The sequence below is a fragment of the Sinohyriopsis cumingii genome, chromosome 8, assembly GCF_028554795.1.
Source record: "Sinohyriopsis cumingii isolate HCF-2022 chromosome 8, ASM2855479v2, whole genome shotgun sequence".
Taxonomy (NCBI): Eukaryota; Metazoa; Mollusca; class Bivalvia; order Unionida; family Unionidae; genus Sinohyriopsis; species Sinohyriopsis cumingii.
The window spans coordinates 76,189,945-76,208,449 of record NC_142968.1 but is presented as its reverse complement, the minus strand read 5'-3'; the positions used below and the strand labels follow the sequence as shown (position 1 = coordinate 76,208,449).

The following is an 18,505-nucleotide window of genomic DNA, read 5'->3' as shown; positions in this document are numbered from 1 at the left end:
GTTGGCCTAGTGTCAGGATAATGTGACTGGGTGGGACATGATGCTACGTGGTTGTGGCATGATGTCTCAGTGCTAAACATCACTATTAACTGACATACTGCTGACATCATAACGATATGGCTGAAAAATTGTCAGTGATGCCATTTTTAAGTAGTGAAAATGTGATAGGTATCACATTCTTAGATGTAACGTAATGTTCCTTTCTGTAGCATATCATATTGATGATCAGCTAATATTTAGTGGTATCACGGACTCAGTCAAAGCCATTGCAACTGTGAACCATTAAGGTCATTTTGTAAATTGAATAGTCTTTCATGAATGTGACCAGTTGTTTTATTTTTTTAAATAAAAGCAAACCTGCTAAAGATCAAGTGCAAAATAGCATAGATATGCAAAGTCTTAAAGACAAGGTTTAAATGTCAGATTTATTAAAAGGCCGTTTATTGATCTAATCCCAAAAGCCATCAATACCTGTGGTTTTATGCAGAATTTATGAAAATTCTACTAAAGAAAAGCATGAGTGGGATGGGGTACAAGTTGGAAAGGATAATTATAAAATGGATGGACAGACAGTTGTTATGAGGGGCGATTGCATACATTGCCAATTCTTGGAGGTGGTAACATCACAAAAGCACACACACAGAGCTGTATGAGGGTAGATGATCATGATACTGAATTCCGATAAACTTACTTGAGATGGTGCCAATTCTTGTAACTGGTAACATCACACACACACATAAATAAAGCTAGATGATCATGATACTGAATTCAGATAAACTTACTTGAGATGGTGCCAATTCTTGGAGGTGGTAACATCACAAAAGCACACACACACACACACACACACAGCTGTACAAGGGTAGATGATCATGATACTGAATTCAGATAAACTTACTTGAGATGGTGCCAATTCTTGTAACTGGTAACATCACACACACACACATAAATAAGGCTAGCTGATACTGAATTCAGATAGACCTACTTGAGACTCTTGAACTTTTATCAGTATACTGGTATATACTGCCAACAATGCAAACACTAGTGCACATCATTATACAGAGACATGCTAGCTTGCTAATGCTCTTCATGCAATTAACAGTAATTAGTATATCATTGACAATTAGATAACAGTACTTAGTATTTATTTGATAATTAGATAGCAACAGTTACTATAGAAACCATATGCATTTGCCTGTCTCTGTACTAAGTTACGTATTTTTATTTTTGTTTTCGTCTTTATAAGTCATCATTTGCATCACTGACATTATCTGTAGCTGATATATAGTATATTTTTTACGGACAGTGGCTCAAAACTAATTTATGGCTATATTTTCTGCCTATCCCTACTGCCCCCCTCCCAGCAGGCACCTTTAACTGATTTTAAACACAAGAAAGAATCAAGCACAAACAAACATGTACAAAACTAACTCAAATACATCCCTCCTCCAGTAAAGTCGCTTTCAGAATTCAGTTTAAAAATTGATAGCATTCTAAAGACTATTCCTTGTTGGGGGGGGGCTATCAGCTATAATTGCTCATCATCGCAGATCTCCATGCTTTTTGCTGCATATTCCACCAACCCACTCATCCCCTTGTCAATTCACATTCCAAAACCATGATCTGCTGGGGAACCAAAATACAACAGCCAGATGGGCAATATCACTGAATAAATTTCCACCAAGCAGTTGAGGAAACGATGCAACAAATAAGCAAGCTGATGGATAGGCATATGGAGAGAGTCACAGTATCCCTTTTGCTTTTTAAAGAAAATTGGAGATAATTACAAAAGAAACAAATAATTCTTGGTAACTACTCTGCATATTAGGATTATATTATCATTTGCACACTTGTACTGATTACAACTGCAGCAACCAACATCCTCGTACAGTATGCAAAATATGTAAAATATGTACAAACGGTTGCTTTCAGCACATACAAATTTACAGGCTTATTAATATATGAATGATTTCTGATATTTGTTACACTGTACACAGGGTACAGATAAGAAATACACTTCTTGTCATTGCTTCTGCATGAATCGGATTACACTGGACACAGGGCACATAAAAGAAATTCACTTCTTGTCCTTGCTTCTGCACAATTCAGATTCAGGCTGCATATTATTAGTAATGATATAAGTTTGAATACAATAGCCAACATACTCTGCAGGTTCTTTATGTACATATTATAAAATTCAATGTATAAAAATGAAGTGAACACATTTTATCCAATAAGTATAACTGAAACATTGTATTAGCATGCTTTCTTTTCATACACACAACACAGTAATTAAAAGTAATCTCGGTACAGTACACAGTGTATTACTGACCAATTTGCACTAGTGATTTTGAATCTGGTCCAGTGAAATAATTCCATTGTTGGTACTGGTTGTATGACACTCAAGCAGTAATGTTTATTCTCTGTAGCTGAATTACACAATATAACAGTCCCATTTTTTTGTGGGTTGTGATAACTCGTGTGTTTCACTTTATTTACAAAGGACTCCCAAGTTATTCTTAAATTGTTTTAGCTATGCAGCCTCAATACTTGCATCACAGGCCTTGAATCAACTTTTGATTTTGTAATTGTTTTTGGATGGATGCTTTGAAATAATTTTTCATATCCTTTTTCCATTCAGAAATAAATACTTTGTAATATGTGTCCAGATTTAAGAAGTGTGTTCAGTTTCTGACAAATTTCCATTTTTTCTACACTATTCATTTAAAAAATATTTACACAAAATATTTCCATGTAAAATACCACTGAAGTGTCCAACTTCTAATGTCTCCTTTAATGTAAAGTTTTAAAACAATAACAATCAAGCATTATGCATTCTTTAAAATGTTCACTTTCACTCATTTTTTTCGAATTTAGGAATGCATATTACTTTGAAACAAAATGGCTGCTCTGCAGCCCTTGCTAATCCCACAACTTGAACTGAGTAAAATAGTTGATGTTTCTTCATTATTGCAAAACATCAGTGATAGACTGCCAAACATAGTTTGGGTGTGCACTCTAGAAAAGTACCTCAAATGTCAAATATCTTTCTGTGTCTTATAATTTATCCATGTCCTAGGGAAAATATCACTAAATAATTAAAATTTAAATTCATTGAATAGTACTGTTTTTTATATGTGATTCATGTATGGTCTAATTCTTCAGATAAGTTACTGAAAATGATTACATCAGATTCAGAAACTTGGTCTGTATCCCTTGCTGTATTATTACATTTACTTGGTTCTGGTAGTTCATAAACCAGTCTAATCCAGGCAACATGTGATCGAGCTGTTATATAATCCCCCTTTTTGAACAGTTTCTGAAGTTTTTGATTTAACATTGACAGATCTAGATTACCAAACACGAGTAAAATTAGTTTGTGTTTTTTGTTAACTCTGGAATAGTCAACAGCCATGTCAAATATCGTGTTGCAAAAGGTGTTGTTCAAAAATCCATTGCTGATAATGAACAAAGAACTTTTGCTTTCTTCCATTGCTTTTCTTGTATCGTCTAAATGAGAGGCCTGATGTGTACTTGTAACTGCTATACTATATGGCCATTTTCCAGACTTCAGTTTGGGCAGAAGGTATTCTTCTGTGTATTGCAAACACTGTTGATCCTGGGCATCGTAAACAATCAGAGAATCATATGGCTTATCAGATTCAAACGCTCTCTGGCAACTTCGTATGCCTGAAAATTTGTACAATATGGCAGAAACCTCTCTGTGGTAATATATTACAGCTGTGTTGATAAAGGCAAAAGCCACTAATGATACAACAACAGCAATGGCTATTTTTGCAACATTGGGTCCATCAGAAGCTTGACATTGGAACTCTTCTGGTAATACTGTTCCAAATACCTTTCCACTATTGCAAATCATTCTTCTCCGATCAACAACTTTATTCTGAAGCTGCATCACAAATTTTTTTAAATCCGCATTCCAGCAATCGCATTTCCACTGGTTTTCGGAAAAGTATAGATATTTCCAAGTTGAAATGGATGAAAGCTGAGAAACAACCGTCGCATCGATGTAGACAAGCCTGTTACTTCTTAAGTCCAGCACTTCCATGTGTAACAGGGTTTTGAATAAATTAACTGGTATGTTCCCAATCTGATTGTTTCCAAGGTACAATTCTCTTAATTCTGTCTGATAATTAAATAACGTGGCTGGCAATGTTTGTAACATGTTATTCTCTAGATCCATAATCCGCAGTTTGAAGAAGCCAAGGAACAAATTCGTATTGAGTATTCTAATTTTACTGTTATTTAAATATAGTTCTTCTGCTTCACTGTCCTCCAATTCAAAAATCGTATTTAAGGAATCCTCCCTTTCAAAACTATTTCCATCTAAGTATATCTGTTTTGCAGTGTCTGGTATCATTTCTGGTGTCGAGACTAAATCACCTCGGCAGATGGCAATGTCGATATGACCATTTTTGTCGCTTTTGAAGCATGTGCAGTTGTTGTCACAATTTTCTTTTACGGCACACAGAAACATCCTCTTTTCGAGATAGTGAGGTTGTGCCGTGAAGTTATGAATTAAGACTTCGCAGTCTTGAACTCGAAATCGCTGGGTTGAAACATTACGTCCTGAAACCTTTGTGTAACTATCGGCTATCCATGACATTTCACATGAACACTGTAAAGGATTTTCAAACAAAAGGAAAGTTACATCGATGTCAGTCACAAATGGTTGAAACACTTTAATTTTGTTTCGCTCAAGATTTACCGTCTGAAGATTCTTTAAACCAGCAAAGGCTGTCTGGCTTATTTCAGATATACGACAGTCCTGAAGAAAGAGTTCCTTAAGAGAACTGTTTACCATGCCAAACTTTAAGGGGTTATCTATTCTTTCCAAAGCATTATGAGATAAATCTATTTTTTCCACATTTCTAAGAGAATCCTCCGTAATAATGTCGGATACAGCAGGTATCTCATTTTCTGCCATATCTAAATATACCAGATTATTTAACCCTCTAAAGGTACTTCCTGTCAGTGGGGTTGTTATTCTGTTTCTGTGCAAAGTCAAAATCCTAAGGCTTACACAGGACAGAAATGTTCCATTCTCGATGGATAGTAAGTTATTGTTGCTAATATCCAAATGCAGCAAGTTTTTCATACAGTCAAAGTCTGTCTGTTTTAATTTTGTAATATTATTATACTGAAAGTACAGCTCATTAACGCGGCTTCCATTTAATTGTATTGGCAATGCCTTCAGTCTGTTATTGTTCATCTTCAATGAAACTAGTGGTGGCCAGTATCCAATGCCCTCGGTTGATTCTATCATATTATTAGAAAGATCCATGTGTTCCAAAGAATTCAAATCACCGAAGCTTTCTGACGGCAAAAATGTGAGACTATTGCCAGTGAGATCCAAGTACAACAAAGAAGACAAGCCTTTAAAACTAGGCTCACTTAAATTTGAAATCTGGTTATGTGAGATATTCAGACGGGTTAAATTTTGCATAAAAACGAAACTTTCAGCAGGAAGAGAAGTCAGGTTGTTGAAACTCAAATCCAGACTCTCCAAGCTTCTTGTATGACTAAATACGTCGTGGAAATTTTCGTGAACATCTAAAGAATTGTAAGACATATTCAGATATTTCAGTTCCACCATGCCCTGTAAACTGTCTGGACTTAAAAAGTATATTTTGTTGTCTGACAGGTTTAAATTTTCAATGGATGAATTAACTGGAGAACCTAGTGTGAGACTGCCCAAGTTATTACTTGCCAAGTTAAGTATTCTTAGACTTCTCAGCAGAGCGATGGTACTACTTACTGTGAGCAGCTGATTGGATGATAAATCTATTTCCGTAATGGACTGGCAATTTGAGATCTGCATGACGTCAAAAACTTTAAATCTGTTTCCCTTTAAGGATATCAGGATTATTCTAGGAAAGATTTCGCAAAAGTCTTCAAAAACATATTCCAGTTGGTTGTAGGAAAGATCCAGTTGCCTTAGGTTTTGAGCACCTTGGAATTGCGATTTCGTAACATTGGTTAGCATATTTCTCGACATGTTCAGAATCTTTAGTTCGTTTAGACTCAACAGTGAACCATCTTGTATGTCACTAATTAGACACTGGCTCAGGTCTAGAACGGTGATGTTGGTTCCTCTTGTACCACAAGAAAGTGCATCACTCGGAAATGATGTCAGCAGCAAGTTTCTAAGAAACAGGTACCTTAGATTGAGCACGTCGCAAAACGTGCCACGAAGAAAAGATGTCAACTGATTTCGACTTAAGTCGATGTATGTCAGACTATCCAGGAGTACGAAAGAATTGGCCTGTATTGAGACAATCTTGTTGTTCGACAAGTCAATGACTTCCACAGCTGATAGGGGTACGAACACTTCTCTGTCGATATAATTCAAGTGGCAAAACGTATATTCGTCTTCGACCCTTGAACGCTGACGATTTGCTGATGTGGAGGCAGTCTTGCAGAAGCAAGTGTATTTCATGTATTGGAAACTTGACTGTGAAAGGCAGTTTACACTGACGTATAAAATACTGGAAGCATTTTTGGTCCAAACCGAAGTTACTTGGGAGTATCTATAACCTGTATCCATGCAATAAAGCGTATCTGCAGGTTTATTATAGATACACTCGGAATATGGTTCGCTTTCATAGGAGAATGTCTGAAAGGTGTTATCGCCGAGAGGCACACGAAATACCCTTTCACCCACACAGGTCTCTGTTGAGTACATTAGAAGAAGAATACCATATAGAATAATCGTCTGTTTCTTCATTCTTTTTCCTGTACTAAGTGGTTGATTTTCGTGAATAGTTTGACTTTCATCAAAATATTACCTGCAAAGAAAAGATGTGACTGATGTCAAAATTTAGGTTTAATTTAATGAAATATTTTGTGTCATATAGTGATTTTTTATATATGAGCCTCCCCACACCATACACCAAACCCTCGCAGCTGATAGGATATGAACACTTGACGGAGAAGAGTCTATGGTCAAAAAAGGTGTAACACATCTGAAAAAAGGTATAAATAAAATACGTAGCCACCCTCTGACGATGACCATAATACGTACTTAATTTCACAGCAATCCACCGAAAACTACACGAGTTGCTGCATTCACAAAATTTGGTCATATGCTGCATCAAGTGTTACGTCTGCTTTTGACTGCAAGGTAACAATGGAAGATTACTTTTAATCAGCACTGTACAGCCAGAATTGTGCTGACATTATATCACGCGCATGCGCACGTACTGAATTCGGTAATTCTACCTGTATTTTTAATTTGATGTTAGGCAGGTAATGCAATATTTAATACTTGATAATGTATTTTCATAATATTGCTATTGTGAGCGCACGATCCTTAATACTTATCATTCACACTTTTTTCTTTCTCTCATTTATTCCAGATATGTTAGTTTACATTTTTTTCCAGCTGTGGTTAATGTAATATGGCAAGCATTCATTTTTTTTTTTTTGATGTACCTCGCTATAATGGAATATAATTAACGATGACTACTTATCAATTGTTATACCTGGTGTACATACATGGACAATACATTCTACTTTCCTCGTATGTTTATTTTTGTACCTGGCAAAGCCAAATTTCTTTATATATCATCCTATAAAATGTATCGATTACAATAAAATTACAATAAGCGGTTACAATAAAATTAGCCGGTTTTTGACCGAATAAATTAGCATTCTGAATATCTGAGTAAATGATTATATTTTGTAATTTCTGATTTTTTACAAATAACTTTAGTTCGAATTTATTTTTTTAATATTTTTTTGGGGGGGGGAGGGCGTACTCTAAGTTTAGCTAATAGCTAACCAGAACCTAGTCCTACCTGTAAGACCCTACGCTGATATTTATATTTATAGCACCTCAACAAAATCAATATGTGCTATGTCTTACATGTAGGACTAACCAGAACCAGTTACAGGTTACCGTTATTTCAATACCTTATCATAATTTAGTGGCCTCACATTTGGCGCTGATTACACTTAAAGCGCCTGATTAGAACTACCTGTACTATTTGTCCGAGACAAAAATTATGCCTGATGTTAAGTCGGTGCCGTTATTTACAGAAAAATCATACATTCTGTTCGCCGGAAATTTCTCCACACAACAAGAGAAATCCAATCTATTGGGATCACCTCTGCTATTTCTACGATTGAATTGACAGAGAGGATACGACTGAGTAAACAGTCTGATCATTTGTAAAATCTCGGCCAGTATTCGTTTCCTATAAAGCCGATATAATCTGAATGGCAGTTATTATACTTTCGCGATATAATCCGTATAATTTAATTCGAAGTTGTGAATGAAAGCGCCCCTATGAACAGTCTTATAAAAAGAGAAACAGATGCAACTTGATTTTATTTAGGTCCTTCTCGACTTGTTGTTGGGGGGGGGGGGGGGGTAAGCACGAATTTTAGCACGTGACATGTTATATATAGCGGCCAGAATAGTGGATGAATGAACAACCTGGGAAGAACCACATACCAGCGGGAAGTTACTGGCAAGCTTGCTTAAATAAAAACCTTGCTCTTGGTGAGATGTGTCAGTGATCTGTAAACTACTCGGCCACCCAGGGGCCCAGGACGAACTAGACATCATACGATGTTTTTAGTGAAGAATCCCGACTGTCAATATGACCACCTCTTTGAGAAGTAGTGATAACAAGTCTTTAAAGCTGACTGGTCTTGTGGCTATGGAATGTCAGATACGCATTGTTTTCATTTAGGCCCAACTAAATATGTGTAGCGGTGTGTGGGTGGTTTTGATTGGCGCATCATATTCTTCTTACAAGGTATCCGCTTTATTCGGTTCTCGTTACCTCGGTATTTATTGCCCGGATCGAGTAAATATTAATATAAAGTGTGAAACACAGATGGAATAAAAAGAGTTCTGAATAGATGTATAGAACAGAATGACACGAGCCTCCGTACATGGACAAAAACAAAACAATTTAATCAATTACATAAACAACTGTGATAATACACTACATTACGAAGATACACTTCTTTTTGGAATAAATCTTTCGCCGAATTTCAAACAAATATATTTATATAAATAGCCGATCTGTTTTAAATGATAGAATTGGTTCATCATAGAATCGAGTGAACAATCGAAGTCATTGCCTTGTACAAATTCATAACCTGCTGATTTCCAGTCCACTCCAACTTCACTGTGACAATTCTCCTCTGTCCTTTCTCTTTTTTTCCTTCTCTGACCTCCTACTGCCTCACCTTTTTTCGGTCCTCAAATTTTGTATGGGCAGGTGGATACGTAAGTACGTAGATACGTTGATACTTGGATCAGCAGGTACGTGGATACGTCCATGGATACTTCATTGGATACGTCGGTTGAGCTATTTCCCCTTTCAAAATAAACAGATATAACCTAAATCTTCTGTCAGTTGTCCTACTGGGAACAGCTCATTATTCTCCTCTCGTTATGTCAGATATCGTTCTATCGAAATTCAAACAGATACCAAAGCTTATCTGGTCAAGCTAAACATGGCAGACCATAAACAAACCTAGTTTCATAAGATTAATATGTTTCCTAACAGCTATTTAATCACTGACTGGCATTAACATCACACGAGGCATAACAGTTCCGTTCTCTTCTCAATTACAGAAATGAATGAATTAAATTCATTCCATGCCTTAAATACATTATGTTCAGCGAATACACACATTCGAGTCTTTAGCATACATGAAATCATCTAAGATCGGTGAATTAACACGGATTCTTGTAACTCATATCAACTAAAGTAATGCATGAAATTCTTAGAGTTCTGTAACAATCAAGACGACAAATTCAAACAATTCGTCAGACTTATATAAAGAAGACCATTGTACGAATTCAGATAGATGAACTCACAGTTACACTCGTATCAAGAGACTTGATCCACGGATTTAAACAAATAAATTCATGCAAATATAAGCAAATATATTCAAGCAAATCATTACATTTGTATCGAATTAAATGAGACTTACGCAAATACCTTGTGCTTTCAAGTTTTGTTCGCGTCTACCGACAGAATTGTGTCCGTTGACTTTATAGACATCCGGTCCCTTTGACAAATGTTTTTACGAGAGAATTTCTTCTAAATTCAATCTCGGAGTACCTTATATTTTCACTCTTGCAGGAAAAATGCAGACTGATTAGATTTTTGGATGATGGCAATTTCAACCTAACAAATTTCGTGCGGGAACCAAGCCCCTTATTTAGCACAGCCAATCATGATTAAATATATCTACCGCCTTTTATAACCAGGCGCAAAAATTGTGGTCAGCTTGACTTATAGATTTCCAAACAACTAATTTTGTAAAAACTCAGCTCTGACAGTTGCGATATAAAATCGAAGTAAATCTTCCCTTTTCTAATCGTCTAATAAACGAAGGCTTAATTATGATCACTTCCTCTCCCGATACAGACATTAGAAATCACTGCATTATAGCGGTTTAACAAGCACCTGTTCCCATAAATATAATTGTTCTCTGGTCCAAGTTAATGTGCTCTTCGTAGATCTTCACAAATGTGCATCCTTACAATATGGATGGATGGATGCATACATGCATGTATGCATTTATGTTATTTTGAGTTTAATTCCAATGTTTAGCACATGATTGGCCTAAACACGGCTGTCAATATAACTGGTGGAGGGGGAAAAAAATGTAAAATCTACTGACCCAAGGGAAGCTACTCGCAGTTTTTGTCTGTATGTAGAGTTTTACGGCACCTCAGCACAAACGTGTCTATAAATTGCCAACAAAAGGTTAAGATAGAAAAATATAAAACTAAATTGCACAAACACTGAAGAGTATAAAACATCTCAATCGTATTAAAAAATAAGACATTGAACGTAAAGATGTTAAATGTAGCGTATGTAAAATCCTCATACATTTTAGACATCGTAGGGAGACCTTTGGTGGAAATCGTACGTGTATAAAAAAAATATGCTCATGAGAAGTAGCGATGGTAACATTTCAAGGCGGCGGTAATAGTAGATGTCAGAGGAGTGCAGTTTTTATTTCGACCAATTAGATATTGTAAGAAGTATTGGTGAAAATCGATACGTCTACCCATTCGGAAGGAGCAGCGATAAAACAATCCAATACGTCCACCAAGACATCAATTTAAACTGTCCGATTAAGAAATGTTTACAATGGCTGACATGTTTACAAAACTACCTGTAAAAATTGATAAGACTGTTGTAATTTGATATGTTTAAGATCAAAGTTGGCTTTGGCCTTGAGTCGGGGGGGGGGGGGGGTCAGAGTTCAGTTGGGGAGAATGACTACATTTCATTGTATTTACCAATTTTACTCAAAATCGGATCAAAAGTAGTCTCTAGAATGGTAGCAAATTGTATCAATAAAATTCAAGATCACGTTCTTAATATGCGTTAGACCTCGCTCGTTATAAAACTTGTCAGAGATCTTAATCATACAGCCCTACATTCCAAGTTTAATCAAAATCTAATCAGAAATATGGCCTCCAGAGTAGTAATTAACTCGGCTAATTAGCTGCAAGATCACCTTACTGATATGCGTAAATATCCTATGAAATCCAAAATCATTGTCATGCGCGGATATCCTACGATAACGAACTCACTGATATGCGTGGATCTCCTATGATATCAAGCTCATTAATATGCCTGGATCTTATATGATATCAAGCTCATCAATATGCCTGGATCTCCTATGACATTAAGCTCATATAAGAGCTTGATGATTTAAACCTATGTTCCATGTTGGATTAAAATTGGTTCATGAATATAGGATCCAAAGTGGTTGTTGTTGTTCTAGGGTTTAACGCCATTTTTCAGCACATGATGGCTATACATGGCGGCCAGTATAACTGGTGGAGGAAGAACCCTGGAAAACCCAGGGAAGAACCACCGACCCACGAGAAGCTACTGGCAGGCTTTCCCACGTATCCACGCTAGCCGAGCCTTGGACTCGAACCCACGCAGACAGAGCTTAGATGGCAGAGATCCGAAACGGTGAGCGCTTTAGACCACTCGGGGCCACTCCAAAATGGTAACATCTCATATGTATTGATCTCTTCCACTGACAATAATACTGATATTGTCCAAAGTGTTGTTGTTGTTGTTGTGGAGGTTAAGGCCATTTTTTCAGCATACGATAGGCTATACATGGCGGCCAGTATTAATGGTGGAGGAAGAACCCGGGAAACCCCCCGGAAAGAACCACCGACTCACAAGAAGCTACTAGCAAGCTTTCTCACATACCCACATTGGCTGAATCCGAGACTCGAACCGTAACCTAGAGCGCTTTAGACCACTCTGGGCCCCCTTGTCCAAAAGTGAAATAAGCTTATAATATAACATCTCAATATGAGGAGAAATTTGAGAATTTTAGTAAAACCTGGTCATCTCCCCACCACCGTTAGTACGCAACTGAATAGAAAACATGGCTCCCTACTACTACTACTAATAATAATAATAATAATAATCATGTTAATGTTGACAGTCTTGTAGATCAGGCAATCTTATGCAATACAACACTTTCATAAAATGGCATCCCATTTAATATCGAAAACATTTCTGACGACACTATTAAGATAGCCACTGATCAGTTAGCAGGCTAGACACATCAGAGCAATAACTGTTCGAGGCCTGATTGTGCGGGGTGGAATGGATTGGGCAGAGCTAGATATGTGACTTTCCCATCCCATGTACAGGCCCTATCGGATTTCAAATTAATGGTTGGAGCGTCCGCCTCGGATGCAGGAGATCGCGGGTTCGAACTCCAGTCGAGTCGCACCAAAGACTTAAAATTGGCACTAACAACTGCCTCGCTAGGCGCTCAACATTAAGAGGTTAGTGTTAGGCCTGGTCGGCCTTGTGTCAGGATAATGTCACTGGATGGGACCAGAAACGTCGGGGGGTGGGGGTGGCTTTTGCGGAATTTGCATGTGCTGTAAAACTGATGTAGCCTATACAAGAAAATTAACATGACCGTCAAGTTTTGCCCCCCGTGAATCACGTTTTGTTACCCCCCCCCCCAAAAAAAAATGTTATGTCTGCGGCATGATGTCACAGTGCTTTGCATCACTTTAAAATGTCACACTGCAGACATCGTAGCGATATGACTATAAAACATTGGTAAAAAGCTACTTTAAAAAAAAAAAAATTATTGCGGACGTCTATGATTCCAGGTCTTCCCCGTTCAACCTGCCCACCTGTGACTTAATTACATAGGGCCATATGATCGCTCGCAATTAAACTTCGTGAATATGCGAATAAATAGGTAAATTCGTTCCTTTTCGATGTACACGTTAAACCATCAAGTGTTCTGGCACCTTATCTCCATTATCCTAACTTACCTCTGTACAGCCATTGCAATCTTCTCAGCCCTTCAGAACTACGTCATTCACCGAATTTTGTTTTTTCTTAAGAGCACGTCGTACCTGAAACCGTCTACGGCTATGCCGTCTGGGTCAAAATTGTAGCAGTATAAATACCATCAAGCAGGACATAAAGAAATGTCTTCTGTCATGATTCAGTGAGCATCAGTGCCAGGCGTAATGTCACTGTCATGAATATTACAACGTCATTGCACCTCGATTTCATTTCTAGGTCACACACTCGCATTGAAAATTCTATTTTGTATATATGGGTATATTTGGCTTTTACTTGCTGGCAAGGTATGAGTCAGAGGTGGTTTTATTTTTTTTTTATTTTTTTTATTTTGTTTTTTTATACGTTTTATGCATATCTGACTGGTCGTGAAAAGACAACAAATTAGTGCGACCATGCATGTTACACGTGGGACTCCGAGTGGCCTAAAGCGCTCACCGTTCTGGATCATTGCCATTTCACCTCTGTCTGCGTGGGTTCGAGTCTCGGACTCGGCTGAGGTGGGTATATGAGCAAGCTTGCCAGTAGCTTTTCACGGATCGGCGATTCTTCCTGTGGTTTTCCCGGGTTCTTCCTCCACTCATTATACTAGCCGCCATGTATAGCAGCCTCTCTTATGCTGAAAAATGACGTTAAACCCACAAAAACAGCATTTTACACGTCAACACAATCATATACACGGCAGGTGTTTGTTTTGGCGCTTGCTAATACAGGGATTTGAATTGCCGCTTACAATTTACCTTTCATAATGTCGTGTACTATTTAATAATACCTGTAATATTATACAGTACATGTATGACAGGTATATTGTAAGCAACAATACAAGCCCCTGTGATTGTGAACAGAAAGAATGTCTAGCCTATCATATTTCATCTATATTGTTCCTATGATCAGGCCGGATTAAGAAGGGAAGGGTGGGGGGGCTGCCCATGCACACCCAATATTCTTTTGTGTGAGTATGTGTGTGTGCGCGCGCGTGCATTCGTATGTATGTTTGTATGTATGTATGTATGTATGATTGTATGTATGTATTTCTAAATAATATTTGGGAAGTGATTCACGTTTATACCACTATCAACTGTTGTGTCAAATCTAAATGTATATCCTTGCCGATGGCCAATCGGCTAAATGCAGATAAATTTAATTCTTTTCAAAGTCTAGTTTTCAGCGCCCTTGGCTCCGCCAAGTTCACAACATATCCGTTTTATTTAATCATAACAAAGATAAATTAACACACCTCAGGAACAAGTTTAAGGTACAAGATTTTCTGATCACACCGCCAAACTACACACCTGGATACACAAAGAATTGACTCATTTACCAGGACCTTGACCTCGCCATTTGTATCAGCCGACAAGAACGAAGGGCCTTACCAATTTATCTCTGTGGTGCATTCAACTGGGCAATCCGCTATAACTGTACGCATTGTAGTGCAGTGCATGATTTGAAATAAGTATATCATTAATATTCAGCAGTCATGTTTCATTAAACACCTTTTTCTCCAGTAGTTCATTCTCTATTACCTATGTTAATGTTCTCTATTACCTATGTTAATGAAAGGTCAAATCGACAGGTCATTGTTGTTCGCCTTGTGAAGATGAATGTTCAGAATGACACGAAAGCCTTGTTGGTCAATACCTATACATCACGTGTGCCTATAATCTGGAAACAAGACTGGGTGTACACCAGATTTACATTAGTGCTTGCTACGATGTATCACGGTACCAATTGTCTTTTCCATTGACCTCAAAGCTAATGTTTTATGAAATAAATATACTTTCTGTCCTACCTCAGCATGCATGTGATGCACTGTCATAGAGATCAATGTTAGATTGTCAATTTGACAAGGACAAAACCAGGTACTCCATTGCATTTAAGAGAGATAACTCTGCTGTAACTAGACAAGGGTAAGAGTTAGCTAGTCACAACAGACATATTCAGCCATGTGTACAACCTTTAAAAAAAATCATAAAAAATACAAAATATGATCTAGATATGAATTATCATAATCTCACATGTTACCAAGAGGATGAACTGTTTTTGTCTACAGAAAGTTCAACTCGTACATGATGCACCAATCACATGTAGTGTTTATTTCTGAATACAATGTTCCTACACCTTGAGCTCCGCCCACATGGGCTTGAACAGTTGGTACCGTCATACCATATGGACATAGAACACAATTAATTTTACCATATTGTCTCTACATTTGTTTCTCAATACTGGCCTTTCCACTATGTGACAATCAATGCAAATCTTATATTAATATAAAATACTTTCAAAGATGAATTCACTGTGAAGTTCTTGTCAAAGGTTGACCTGCATTTTTTTGAGAGGCTGGACTGTCAACAGAGCAGCATGTAAACAGAACACAAATTTCACTTCCGGATCATCACTAAGACCTTATTACTCACTGTTCACTGTAGCCGAAATACACACGGAAAATCACACCCTGAGCTCATATTCTCAGTGATAAACAATTACCTTTAAATCCCTACCAAAAATGCATAAATATAACTCTTATATCACTACCAAAATGAGACAGGAAAGTGTTCTAAAAATAGACTAGAACTACATTTGAACTGGAAGTACTAATTGTGATCTGTTTCCATATGCTAGCGAGTGTTCAGATCGTAACTCGAAAATGCCAAGACGACTAATCATGATCGATATTTTTTTTATTATTCTCTATATTCTCACCAGACCACATATTTCGTATACAAATCTGCGACTCAATAAGTATTATCAGACTCTTTCACCGAGTAAAATCTCTCTCTCTCTCTCTCTTCTCTCTCTCTCTCTCTCTCTCTCTCTCTCTCTCTCTGGGCCCCGAGTGGTCTAAAGCGCTCTTCGTTACGGATCACTGCCATCTCACCTCTGTCTGCGGCGGTTCGAGTCTAAGATTCAGCCAATGTGGGCATGTGAGAAAGCTTGCCAGTAGCTTCTCGTGGGTCGGTGGTTCTTTCCGGGATTTTCCGGGTTCTTCCTCCACCATTAATACTGGCCGCCATGTATAGCCTATCGTGCTGAAAAATGGCGTTACACCCCACAACAACAACTCTCTCTCTCTCTCTCTCTCTCTCTCGCCGTAGAAGTCAATATACTTGCAAATAAATGGGCACGTATTTATGTATAAGTGTACATACGCATGTATATATGTTGTGTAATGGCAATGGTCATCTCGGCAGACAAAAAAATTATATACGCTTTATAACCGTTTCTATATTACGCTGAGCGTTATGATTGAGCTCATGAAATATGTAATTATATGCCGATACCTTATCATTGAACACACTACAGTTCTTGTCGTCAGTCTGTCCGAATCTAAAATGTACCTACCGTTTACTGTCATGTGCGAACTGTACAAAGAACACGGTTTAATTCAAGAGTCTCATGTGAGTCTGACATCACTCACCTGGCTTAAAAGTTTACCATTTCACTAAGCAGACCCGTGTCGTACTGTAGAAAACAAAACATAAGTAGTGAAGTGGGCCACCCTAGCCTCAAGGGAAATTAGCATTAAAAACACCACGGGGCCACTCTAGCCTCAACGGGAAATTTAACATTACGGAAACCCCTTGACCACTCTAGCCTCAAGGGGAATTTAACATGGGGAAAAAGTCTTGGGCCACTCTAGCCTCAAGGGGAATTTAACATGGGGAAAAGTCTTGGGCCACTCTAGCCTCAAGGGGAATTTAACATGGAAAAAAAAATCTTGGGACTGTTGAGCGACAAGGGAAAATGGAACAGGGTCGGGACCCTATTTTAATATGGTCCCGACCTGATGGGTCTTTGGAAATGGAACAGGGGAGAGGGATAGAACACACACACACACACACACACACACACACGTATATAAAATAAAAAAATGGGGCTAGGCAATTGAAAGTCTATCTCGTTTCGAGAGATGTGGGTGGCCCTGAAAAGGGCCTTTGGTTTTCTTCTTCTTCTAATTTCTTCTATTTCTCCACCAGCTTCTTATTTTCTGTCCTACACTTTTTCTCTTCTTTTCTTCCTCCTTTTTCTTCTTTTTCTCTTCTTTCTGCTTCTCCTCCTCTTCTTTCTTCCTCTTCTCATTTTCTTCTTCTTTTTCAATTTTTTCGTTCCATTCTCTCATCCTTATCCTTTCCTCTTCATCCTCCTTCTCCTCCTTTATTTCTTTCATCAGAGCACTGATCATGTCCTTTACTTTTCTTAAATTGTTGATCTCCATCGTCACTCGATGGGGACTATAAGAATAGATGATCCTCGTTTAGCCTAACTAACATTTGCTCCATCATACCCAAATTGTCCAGGACGTCTTGCAATGTTTTCATTTTGTCAAGTTGGTTTGAAGCCATCTTCTTTTTTATTCTCTGTAGAATGGTTTGAACGACGAATAGTGTGGGTTCTTATACGAAGAGCGCGGACGTGATGGAAAACATCCCCCTAAAGCCCAAAAGTTAGTTAGTTAGTTAGTTGGATTATAGTGGTTTTCGTTCTTTTGAACATGTGCCACTTGTTTATTCACGCACTACGTGATTTTTAATTACTCCTGGGGGAAGGAAAAGGAGCCTCATCCCCCAGGCTTTTATGTACTCAAAGAGTACTTTTTAATTTAGCCACTCAGGTGTAGGACTAACTAGTCCTTAACAACCTGACTGAAAGGCTAATAAACATGAGTGGGAATAGTCACACCACACACTCGTGTTTGTTAGTTGGATTGAAATGCCCCAGGTGTCAAACCAAGCAGTATGTGACTCCCGCTACGATTGGTCGGCAGCGATGACGTCACATTAGGACACCTGGTCTTGTGGCATTGACGAAGTGGCCCGCTTTTTTGATATCATCAATTGCCTTTCCCAGTCCCATATTCCGGTAGACAGAGCCTTCCTTTTTTCCACTCTGTTTAGGTGGTGCAGGTTCATCAGCTTCATCGCCGCTGGATGATGATACTTACAGGGCCGCTGCCAGCGTGGAAGTTTCAAATTCTTCAGGGTCGTCTGCCAACATTGCCTGGATTTGGCTGAGTATGTTAGTAGAAATAGCTGTGGAAGCTTGATTTAAAAGTTCAGCCAGATGTTGTTTTAGAGACAAGAAGACGGTTAGGACCAAAAGTTATATTACCTAGATCATCACTTAAAACGTGCGGACGTGAT

General features: G+C 38.0%; 1 protein-coding gene across 5 annotated transcripts in view; it reads right to left on the bottom strand.

The window, feature by feature from the left end:
• LOC149793896 (uncharacterized) overlaps positions 1-13,947 on the bottom strand; it is a 47,212-nt gene extending 33,265 nt beyond the window's left edge. For 2 of the 5 annotated variants that reach the window (XR_016422889.1, XR_016422888.1), the window contains exon 1: positions 13,334-13,947. Coding sequence is in view for 3 of the 5 variants with exons in the window: in XM_089967841.1 (XP_089823967.1) it covers positions 3,140-6,745 (3,606 nt within the window). In the remaining 2 variants the exon portion in view is untranslated. Of the gene's footprint in view, positions 1-1,125; positions 6,807-7,997; positions 8,137-9,132; positions 9,354-13,333 lie in introns of those variants that run through there. The other 3 variants (XM_089967841.1, XM_089967840.1, XM_089967842.1) reach the window with 3 other exon arrangements.
• Between the last annotated feature and the right edge of the window lie 4,558 nt (positions 13,948-18,505).